Source organism: Canis lupus, chromosome 6 (genome assembly GCF_048164855.1).
Source record: "Canis lupus baileyi chromosome 6, mCanLup2.hap1, whole genome shotgun sequence".
Classification (NCBI taxonomy): Eukaryota; Metazoa; Chordata; class Mammalia; order Carnivora; family Canidae; genus Canis; species Canis lupus.
The window spans coordinates 33,882,186-33,893,955 of record NC_132843.1 but is presented as its reverse complement, the minus strand read 5'-3'; the positions used below and the strand labels follow the sequence as shown (position 1 = coordinate 33,893,955).

Below are 11,770 nucleotides of genomic sequence, written 5' to 3'. Positions count from 1 at the left end.
CAAAGTCTGAGAAGATTGGATACGTTGGGGAAACTAGTGAAAGCCAAGAAAATAGGTGGCAGTTAAGCTCTTGAGAGAAGGTACCATTTATCAAGTGAAGGTGGTGGTGGGTCTGTGGCTGAAAATGGGTGAGATTCTGAGGGTTAAACCCAGAAAAATTAATTTACCAATGCAATACATGAAAGCAAAGAACCATGGCCATAATATGGATCTTTTGTCCCTAAATTCTATACAATAATATTATTTTCTTCCTTGGACCTACTTTTTCTATGTAAATTAGTCATAAATCATTAGGCTTAAAATGGTACTCTTTCACATCTCCCTGTAGCAGGGGTCTTAAAAATAGTTGTTAAGGTGAAAAGAAATCAAAACAAAACAAAATGAGAAGGAACTCTTAATTGTTAAGGATACCAAATTATTCTTTAATTTTTCCCTTGTTATTCCATTTGTTTTTTAAGTGTTAACCTGACTTGAATTATTTACATTCTAGACTTGGTCTAATGGTATGTTCTTGTTTGTCCAAGGAAGAGAGACTATTGGTCTTAAAGATAAGATAACCATCTACAAGTCCATACAGATGTAAATACCATGGGAAAATGCTGAATTACTTGTGCTACAAAAGGGTGTAATTAACTCTCTGGGTAATGTGAGGAAACTGCAAAAAAGGTAAATTGAAGAAAACGTCAGGGAACTAGTCCCTAAGGTAATACATTGTAGAGGTCTGATGCAGCAACTTCTCAATGTGTCATGTGAGCTTTAACATTTTAACTATTTCATTCATACCAAGCAGAGGCTGACAATATGTTTCAGAGAAAAATGAATCCTTGAAAAAGGAAGGGACAAAGAAAAAGTTAAAATCCAATCATTTTGTGATGCTTGGAATCAACACATTTTTTCCCATTACTTTTGGAAAAGGGAGACAAGATTGAGGTGTTTAGGGTACACATATTACAGTGGAGGGTCCAACAAATGTCTAAAAAATTCAACTGAATAAAGAAGTGGGTGTATTGTTAAACCCATTGAAGGAACTTGGCAATTTGTAACTCCTCTATATCTCTATATCTGTTTTGTGGGAGTTTTTTTTCTTTCTTTTTTTTTTTTTTTTTGGAGTTTTTATCTTGAGCTGTGCCTCCATCATTTCTACACACACACACACACACACACCATATACATTTCTTTCTCAGGGATAGCATTGAGAGTTATTGTAGGCATAATGAGGATAAATAAATGGGAAAGCTGTTTGCAAACAATGCATGGCACTATAGAGAAGCTTGCTAATAATTGAGGGCAATTAACTATTTCACAATAAAACCACAAGCCTGTAAGTTAGTAATTGCATTTTTTTTAACCCCTGTATAAATCCAATTAGGTGAATTTGCCAGCAGTTGCCATTGCAATCTTGGTATCTATGGTAACCCCTGAGAAGGAAAAAAAAGGGGGGGGCAGCTTTTGTGTTGTTCTTTCCTCATATTTAAGAAGTTCTTGGAATGTGTATGTTTAAGCTATAAGAATGATGATAAGTCACAACGTGTTTTTGTTTAGCAGAGAATCACATCTCTTAGGGATAAAGTGTCATTTTGAAAGTAAGAGCTACTGGAATTAGTGGTACCAAAGGGCTACAATGTACCTTGCCCTTGGACATGGCCAGCCACAGCTGCAGATGCCATGATGCCCTGCTTTCTGATATACAGGGTGAGTGAAACAAAGAGAAAGAGGGTGGGGTCAGACATCTCTTCAAACATTCAACGAACTCTGCCCTGTGGAGTTTGAATGGCCTTCATTTATTTCTACAGTGCTCAGTTGGATGTTCTCCCTGTCTTGTAAAGGGTGGTAGAAAGGACTTCCATATATGCAGCCATTTCTTCCCATTATTTAGAATAAAGGCGAACATGTTTCTGATGCCTCTGTCTGTTCACTCTGATCAGTTTCCATTCACACCAGAGTAGCAGAGTCTGTTGCAAGGGAACAGCAAGATGGAACTTTGGAGATCTGATTTGGATTTTAATGTTCCTATTGAGTAACGTGTGAATGGCTGCGCGTAAGATGTGAGCCCCAAAGAGGGAAAACAATTGCCCCAAGATTTATGGAGCTCATTTGTGAGAAAGTTCTTGCGGATGCTCTTCCTATTTCCCCACTACAACATCCTTACAATGAGAAAGGATATAAATATATGTCATGGAAGCCCTTGTAGGAGCAAAATAACATCCTCTTCCATAAACTGTTTTCCTCACAGTTCAGCAGGAACATGCTTGGATTCATATCTGATTAGAATTTCTGGTTCAATTGCATTTTAATTCTCTAACAATTATTTGGAATTCAATTCTATCCTGAACTGCATCATTTAATTTTCCACCTGCAAATTACTTTGAAGTCCCCAGAGGTAATGCTAATTAAGCAGAGGACACCATTACAGTGTTCCTATTATTTGATAGCTACAGGTACTAATGAATAACTCCAAGCATGGCGGTATTTATTTTTACGTGAGGTCAGATGTCAGCAGTTCTCCAATGGTCTGACTAATGTCAAAAGTTCCCCCTCAGTGATATAGTAGAGAGGGGAGCATATGTTCTTGTTTTATGTCTAGATTGAAATATTCTTGAAAGGATCATTTCTTATGTACTTGTAATTCTTCAATGCCTAGTATTAATAGCTATCATTTATTGAATCATAACTCTGTGTTAGGAACTTTACAAACATCGCTAATCCCCATACCAATCCTACAGAGATGATATTAGCCATTTATCTTCCTCCTTTTTTTATTACAGATAGAGATACTAATGAACATAACAGTTAAATAATTTATTCAAAATCTCACAGCTAATGTGGGGCAGAGCAGAATAAAAACTATTGGAGTCTGTAAGAGTCTGAGTCTTCCAATGTCTTCCCATTATATCACACGTAGAGTATCTCATCCCACACAGTACAATTTCAACATTTGTGCAATATGGAGTGTACTATACGAGAGCTAGGGCTGAGGAGTATGAAGGGTCTCAAAAAGCAAGCAGATGTCATAATCAATTCCACGAAGAATTTTGCCATAATAATGCTACATTGCATTCTTCAACATCTTCAATGCATTTTTTAAATTCACAGTAGTCTCTTTATATTAATGCATGTTATCTGCATTTTTACATAAAAGAATGCTGAGGTACAGAAAAAAAATAACATAGGATCCATGACTGTCAGCCCTGAAAAAGAGACTTTGGGGATTATCAGGTGCAGGTATATCATTTCACAGGTGATAAAAGTAAAGAACATTTGCTAATTGTCTACACTGCCCACTACTATGTTAGGCATGACAAAAGTTTTATTATATTTAATACTTACCTAAGCCCTGTGAGGTTGAGGATACAGGAGGTTACAGAGGTTCAGCATCTTACTCAAGATTCCTAACTAGTTAGAGGAAGAATAAGTTTGAGGATTTCTCACAAGGCTTGAATTCAAACCTCCCAAAAAAATTTGTTGAGTCTTTCCTTGGATACATAGTTACCACACAAGATATGGTCACTTCACACTCATTTTAGTGGCCCCATGGTTTTGAATGCCAAAGAAAAAAAAAAAACAAAAAGCTTTCCTGTAACCTCAGCTACATTCCAATAGCCTTTAGGTTACATGGAAAAATTTCTCCTGTAGACTAAGTAGCCAACGAATAATCTCAAATCATACCTGCAAGTATTTTGGGTATTGAGGATGATTTGCTTGTGAAAGTAGAGGGCTTTGCTGCCTTCCACATGGTTGCAGCGATGGAAATATACTTTATGGCAATCCACAGCACAGAAGTCACACCTCCTCCGAGATCTTTTTCCCAGACTGAAACCAGTGAACCAAATTTGAAAACATGATTTCAAAAATGACATTTCCCTGCTTAAAACCATTCTGTGTCTCTCCATCTCATTACAAAGCAGTCTGATCTCCTTCCGGTAATGTGAACATCTGCTACAGTTTCAGTGATTTTTTTTTTTTTTTTTTTTTTTTTTTTTTGTGTCTCTTGCTGGGAATTTACCTCAGACTACATGATTGGAGCCGGGCTGACTTTATGCCCAGTATTATTTGAGTCATGTGCATTCAATCAGCACATTCCAGCTTCATGCCCTCCATAAATGTTATGGACATGCATGTGACCAAAACTTGACCAATGAGAATCTTCACAAGGGAGAATGGAAAGAAGATCAATGTCTCCTCTGAGATGCACAGGAGAAGGAAGAGGAGAATTGCTGATGGCTATCATGCCCACTACATATGAATGGAGAATGTGGTTGAGAGGAAAGGAAACAGTAAAAGTCACCTGAGAGAGGGAGAGACAAGAGTTTCCTGGCTGTTTGCTTTGATTCCTGCATCATGCTGTACTTTTAAGCCAGTTCCACTTTGGAATTTTCAGCAATTTAAGTTAATACATTCCCTCTTAGCACTTTGCTTGGTTTAAGCTGGACTTCTAACACTTGAATCTACAAGACTTCCATCTAACCCACATGGACTATAAATTCTTCCTTGATCTTTATGCTGCCTACTTGTCAGTCTTGCTTGATGTCACTGTCCTATTTGCTTACTGCACTCGAACCACACTGACCTTTCATTTCATTAAATTTGAGAGACAGAGCAAGATGTAGACTGAGACAGAAAATGTGAAGGTTTTCCTACAAGCAAATCAGATAACAATCATAGAACTTCAGGAAAAAAAAAACTTCACACACTATTTTATTTATTTATTTATTTATTTGTTTGTTTGTTTGTTTGTTTATTTATTTATTTATTTAAAATTTATTTGTTTACTTTAGGGAGAGAAAGCAAGCATGGAGAGGAGGAGGAGAGAGAAAAACTCAAAAAGACCCCCCAGTGAGTGCGGAGACCTATGCAGGACTCAATCTCAGGACTCTGAGATCAGACCAGACCTGAAACCAAGAATCAGATGCTTAACCTACTGAGCCACCCAGGTGCCCTACACATGTTTTATTTTTTTTTTAAAGATGTTATTTGTTTGAAAACATGCTATTTCACTTAGGACAGTCATCAAACTTGGCACTTACTACTTACGTACTTTTGTTTTGGAGGTATATATTATAGACTATCCTTTACAGGTACTTCATTTTATAGATAATGAAATTCAAGTACTGAGAAATTAATAAACTTTTCCAAGATTACAGCTAGTTAGTAGCAGAATCATGATAAAAACTCAGTCTTTTTTACCCCATCATATTACATTTTATTTCAGTTCCATCAAAATCAATGTTTCAATCAAGGTGGACACCGTGTATGGATACTGGCTGATTAGGTACTTAATGAACACTGCACAGGCCCTCTCGGACATTTGATCTCTTGATATTACCCAGAAAACTTCAACTGCCTCCTCTACTCACCTACAATTAAAGACAATTAATTCTCAACTTGATGTTTTACTCATTTTACACCTCTCCCTAAACTTTTGGCCCTCCTCTCTGCCTAATCAAATCTATATTGCTTTCAAGAACCACCTCTCTCATAGGACACCTCAGCTGGCTATGGCAGCCTACAATGCTTTCTTCTTCAATACTATTGAATGTATGAGCATCTTTTCCAATCACTTCAGTGATGAAGTATGCCTTACTTTTTTTTTTAAGATTTTATTTCTTTATTCTCATGAATAAAGAGGACACAGAGAGAGAGAGAGAGAGAGAGAGAGAGAGAGAGGCAGAGACACAGGCAGAGGGAGAAGCAGGCTCCATGCAGAGAGCCTGAAGTGGGACTTGATCCCGGGTCTCCAGGGTCATGCCGGGGGTGGGGGGGTGGGGGGGGGGCTGAAGGCAGGTGCTAAACTGCTGAGCCACCCAGAGATCCCATATACCTTACTCTTAAGTAGCCCCCTATTCTTACAGATTTCCTTGAAGCAGGTGAATGATTTTTCCTTCTGTGAAAGTTTCCACAATACTGAACATATCCACCCTTAGAAACTATTTTTGGGGAGCATCAAGTGATTTATTGGCCTTGCAATGGATCTAGTCATGCCAACTAAGTTTAAGTAGTTTATAATAAAATCCCTAGGCCAATGTTAGAATATTTAGGCTTATCCATCAAAAGAAGTATTGATAAACAAGATCATCATATCAATTACATTTCAAATCAAATTTCTTTTTTGTAATGACTTGATCAGAGACCGTAAAAGGAGACCAAAAAACAATTCTCTAGAGAGTTCAGATGCATTAGAATGCCAGTGTTGCGGGACATGATTGAAAAGAGGTGACCTGCAATTGACCCCTGAGCTGAACCTGGGCACTCAGAGGCTCCTCACCCCTCCCCTGTCCTCAGACTGTGGGTTCTGTTTGCCTTTCTTGCTCCTAGAGGCTGCTCCAAGGACACAGCCTTGAGATGGTGATGTGATGTTGAAAACACCTGCATAGTATACATGCCTGAATCCACTTAGAGTCTCTTTAAAAGCTTTTAAGTTTTAAAAGATGGGTCTGGGGATCCATTTGTCTTGCTGCCACAGAAGACAAGCTTTGTAAGTAAGTTCACTTTGCTGTCATTAACACTGCCACCTACCTACTAGGAGTAGCTGCTTCTTTGGTCTCTCCTTGCCCTCTACATGTGGGAGCTGGGAAAGCTCCCAGAGGTTGTGAACCTACAGCCAGGAAAGGAGTTTATAGATAAAGATCTAGTCAGCTGTGAATATTGATAGTGCTAGAATTTTATGTTATACACTCATATCATGTTTCAAATCCAGCGACCTCTCTTCTGATATGAGATAAAATTGACGATGTCCAATCTTGAGGGAGATAGATTAAAAAAACCTCAAAAAACAAAATCCAAGGTGGTTGAAGATTAAGGAGGACCTGCCAACAGCCACAGTACTAAAATAACCATCCTTCAATCAGTAAGAATGGTTTTACTTGGGATCTATTATTCAATAGTCACTGTTCAGAATAAGAGTTTTATTAGGGCAGAAGGGAAAAAAAATTAAGCAATAAATAGGCTGTAAGAAACACTGTAGTCTGTCTGATTAGTGCCGTTTTGCGAGAAAGTCATGACATAAAGAGCAATCTTTGAGAAATTTCCTCCCATGGCTTATAAAAGCGTTGCTTGATTGACTTCTCTTATTTTTATAGGCACAATATTGAAGGATGAATTATTTATTGAATGTGAGAGGCAAAAAGACTAATGAGTGGTTTCTGGATAACTTTATTAGGAAAAAAAAATCTCAGTAAACCATGCTGCAACAGGGAACTTGGGCCTTCCTGGGAAAGAAATATCCATTAACTTCTGTGTAAACTTAGAATTCCACTCATTTCTGGAGTTTTATATCAGAAAAGAAAGATAGTTCCTTATTGCCACATGTCTATATGACCTATTTTTTTTCTTAAGATTTTTATTTGCGAGAGAGAGAGAGAGCACCAGAGGTGGAGGGGAGGAGGGTGGAGCAGAGGGAGAAGGAGGAGCAGACTCCTGCTGAGCAGGGAGCCTGACATGGGGCTCCATCCCAGGACCCTGAGATTATAACCCGAGCTGAAGGCAGATGGTTGACCAACTGAGGCGTCCAGGCAGCCCAATATATGGCCTTTTTTGACCTATGTCTTCCATAGTCAGAGTGGGTGACTTGGCTGAATAAAGATCTTATGTCCCAGAAAAGATCTAATTGCACTGAACAAGAGATGACAATTTCAACCATGTTTGGTGACCAACTTATTCTCCCCAGGGCTCACTGGAAGAAACGTTTTCTATACTTCCCCTGCCAATCTGTGTTTCAGTATATTTCTGATCCTTCCTGCTATCATCCATTACCTGATATCTTCTTCTGAAGTGGCTTTCATTCTCTTCACTTATTATAGAAATATAATTCCAGAAAATAGAAAAAAATCTTACTACCATTACTACAGCCTTTCCCTCCCTTCTCATAAATAATAGAACAACAGAATTGTATATTTGGAAGAAAAATCTTATGCATGCAGTCAGCTGATCATGTCTTCATTACTTCTCCTTGGAAAGAAAATAAGTCAAGGAGAAAACATTTTTACAGCAAACCAGAGAATCCAAAACAGACTTATAGAATTGATGGAAGAGTCATTGTGCACATCCAAGAGATATATTTTAATAATGGAGAAAGAAGGAAAGATGTCTGAAAGTCCTAAGAAGGAGAGTTTAGGGAATGAGCACTGCCTTTGTAGTAATCATGCAGTTTATTGTATAAGAGTCACAGATTAGCAGAGATATTAAGTCTCTTTGATTTTGATTGGATGAATGCATATTTAGAATATTTTTAAGCTTCTGTGAGATAGTGAAAAATGCTAAAAGTTGTCTAATGTTTAAGTGAAGTGATCAGAACATTTTTATCACTGCTTGCTTTCACTGTTTAGTAGAATGGGCTCGTGGACATGGAAACCATTCTCTGCATGTGCTCTGCTATTTTTGAATGTTGCTCTGCTACAGAGCTGGAGATAAGGAAGCAAAGGGATGGGGTAAGGGATGGAGTGGAAACTTCTCTGCAATTTTTAGTACAGCTGCAGGTCTGGGTGATTCTAAACCAATCCTCAAAAATGAAAGCGTCCTCTCCTGTGTCGGCACTCTGCTCGGGGAAGGTGTAGTGGGAGAAAGTTCAGAGGCAGAGCAGCATGTGTCCTCAGGTAAAGAGATACTGGAATGAAGGTAAGAAAACAAGATTCACTCAATAGCTACATGATCTTACAAATGATTTAAAATTGCCCTGGGATCACATCTGTAGGTAATAACAAGATTATTTTATTCATACCAGACTTAATTAACTTGTAGTCAGGTGGATAACAATAACTAGTGCTTCTCTGGTTTTTGTCGGTTGTCTGCTCTGGGAATATCTGCTTGCCACCTGTCCGCCAATCTCTTCATCATTTGTTGGGGGTTTTTGTAGAAACATCACATGTATATCCAGCCTTTGTTTCTTTTTTCCTCTCCCTATTCCCCATCTATCATGTTTCCCATGAAGCTATGAAAAATGGTAGCTACTTGTTTCTTCTGTTCCAAATGTCCACATACATTATCCATCTATATCTTTGAGGCCATTACAAATGTTTTCCCACAGATTGAACTGCTCTATTGCTAGATTTTACTAAATTCATTGAGGTTTTGTGTGTGTGTGAACACCTCTCAAATTCGCATTTGTTTTGAGATAAAATGACTTTAGGGGAATACTATATAGCACATTATATGCTTCTGAGTGGGGAAAATGGGAATGTTTAGGAAGAAAGGATAACCCAAACCCCAGAGCAACTGAAGAAATACCCAAGTCAGCTGAAGAAATCTCTGTGAATGCCAGATTAGTAAAAGGTCTCTTAGAGTAGTCTCATAGGGAGTGCTAAGTACAAACCAGAAAAGTGAAGAATTTGTGCAGTGGATAATCCCCTACCTAACCAACTGAAAAACATTAATACAAGTCAGTTTGTGGTACCTCTATGTATTCACAAATAGCTATACCGGTGAGTATAATTTAGACATAAAAAAAGTTTTTGAAAGTTTTATACATTATCATAAATATAAATATTATTGTGATATTAATGAATGGGATTTAAAAAACAGAAATCAATTAGTGTATGAAGCCAAACTGTTGTTATAAGAATAAATTGTTTGCCAAGGAAAATGTTGGAGAGAGTTATTTATAGCAGACAAAAATTCCATTTCCCACTTCTCCTGGTATTTAGGCCAGGACATATAACTAATCTGGCCAGTGGGTTGTGGGGAGCAGTGATATAAGTCACTTCTAGGTCTTTAGCTGTAAAACTTCTCTTGGGTGCTTTCATTTCTTTCGTGCACCTGGAGGCAAAGACCTATGAATGGAAGTCCTCTCTCTGCCAGAGGAAGTCGGAATCCATGAAACAGCATAAATAGGATAATGGCCCCAGAGAACACGACCAGTAGCATCCATGTTGGATACTCCAAGGTGATGATATTAACCTTTGTTATGCTGAGTTACTCTGACTGGGAATTTATCTGTTATCATTGAACACTATCCTACTTGGAATAACATATTGCTAATTACATATACTTTCCAAGACCATTTTAGAACTATCTTTTATCCAAGGAGACACTTCCATTTTTCTTTTTTTCTGACAATGGGAAATGCTATTGGTGACACAAGTTTAAAATGTCTACTTTACCCTAGAGTTTTATAATTTGCCTTTCTCTCATTCTAATACCATCCCCTTGGTATATTTATGTGGTAAGAAGCTCAAAGTGACACACATCTTAATGTGATTTGAGTAGCACAGACTATAACTTTTATCTACTTTTATTCTGAACAAACACCCTCAATTAATGGAATCTAAGATGTGAATACATGTTTTTAGTAGCTGTTGCTACCTTTTTTCCCATTTGACTCATGTAACATTGTGAATTATAATTATAAATATATATTTGGTCTTCAACTCTTTTCCTGGCAAGGGGCTTTTAAAACTCTTGGAAATTCCTGTGATGAGAACCATAAAGGTGTCTTTTTTTTTTTTAGATTAATATGGTGAGTTTGAGAAACACCTAAGGATGGGGGCTGGTTGCCAATGGAGCCAACCATATGATCGGAGGATTGGAATTTTCAGTACTACTCTCAGACCTTTGGGAAGATAGAGGGGTTGTAGATTGAATTTGATCACCAATGGCCAATGGTTTATTCTACTGTGCCTGTGTTATAATGCTCCTCATATACCCAAAAGGACACTGTTTGGAAATCTTCTGGGTTGGAGTAACATGGTGATTTGGGGAGAGTGGTGGTCTTTTGGAGAGGGCATGGGAGCTTCTTAACCCTTTCCCATACCTTGACCTATGCATCTCTTTCATCTGGCTGCTCTTGAGTTATAGCTTTTTATAATAAACCAATAATCTAGCAATTAAAATGTTTCTCTGAGTTCTGTTCTCTAGCAAATTAAGCCCAAAATGGGGTTTGGGAACCTTGGATCTATAACCAGTCAGAAGCACAGGCAATGACCTGGACTTGCAATTTTCTTAAAGGTGTGTATGGGAGGGAGTCTTATAGGACTGAGCCCTTAACCTTTGGCACCTGATTCTATCTCCTGGTAAACTGTGACAGAATTGAGTTAAATTACATAACAGCTAGTGGGGATCCCTGGGTGGCTCAGCAGTTTAGCACCTGCCTTTGGCCCAAGGCGTGATCCTGGAGACCCAGGATCGAGTCCCACATCGGGCTCCCTGCAGGGAGCCTACTTCTCCCTCTGCCTGTGTCTCTGCCTCTCCCTCTGTGTCTTTCATGAATGAATGAATGAATGAATAAATAAATAAAATCTTTTAAAAAAAAGGATAACAACTAGTGTCTGAGAATTGTATAATAAGAGTAAAAATTTCTTACATCAGAAATGGGTGCAAAATTGTAACTCATAATAGGTGTGTAGTCCTATCATATTATTTATATTACAGTTAGGACAGATTTTTCATAATTGTCTTTCAGTATGTATTAATATTCAATTCTTTTGAAATTAATATCGTTTGATTTTTTTTTTTAAGACTTCATTTTTAGGAGTACCTGGGTGGCTCAGCTGGTTAAGCATCTATCTTTGGGTCAGGTCATGATTCTGGAGTCCTGGGATAGAGTCCCTTGTCAGGCTCCGTGCTTAGTGAGGAGTCTGTTTCTCCCTCTGTTCCTCCCCCTGCTCATCCTCTCTCTCTCTAATAGATAAATAAAATCTTAAAAAAAAAAAAGAGGGACACCTGGGTGGCTCAATGTTTGAGCATCTGCCTTCAGCTCAGGGCATGGTCTCAGAGTCCCAGGATCCAGTCCCACATCAGACTCCCCCCAAGGAGCCTGCTTCTCCTTCTGCCTGTGTATCTG

General features: G+C 38.2%; 1 protein-coding gene and 1 long non-coding RNA gene across 5 annotated transcripts in view; both read left to right on the top strand.

The window, feature by feature from the left end:
* The first annotated feature begins 484 nt into the window (after positions 1–484).
* On the top strand, positions 485–5,344 carry LOC140634683 (uncharacterized). The gene is made up of 4 exons (XR_012032075.1): positions 485–666; positions 1,543–1,692; positions 4,776–4,931; positions 5,210–5,344. It is a non-coding gene; the product is annotated as an uncharacterized lncRNA (long non-coding RNA).
* A 3,004-nt stretch (positions 5,345–8,348) lies between these two features.
* The window catches only part of RIT2 (Ras like without CAAX 2), a 468,395-nt gene continuing 464,973 nt past the window's right edge, over positions 8,349–11,770 (top strand). Inside the window, exon 1 of one of the 4 annotated variants that reach the window (XM_072829420.1) lies at positions 8,349–8,610. In XM_072829420.1, the coding sequence (XP_072685521.1) occupies positions 8,577–8,610 (34 nt within the window). In that variant the 5' untranslated portion in view covers positions 8,349–8,576. The remainder of the gene's footprint in view (positions 8,611–11,770) is intronic. The other 3 variants (XM_072829421.1, XM_072829419.1, XM_072829422.1) reach the window with 3 other exon arrangements.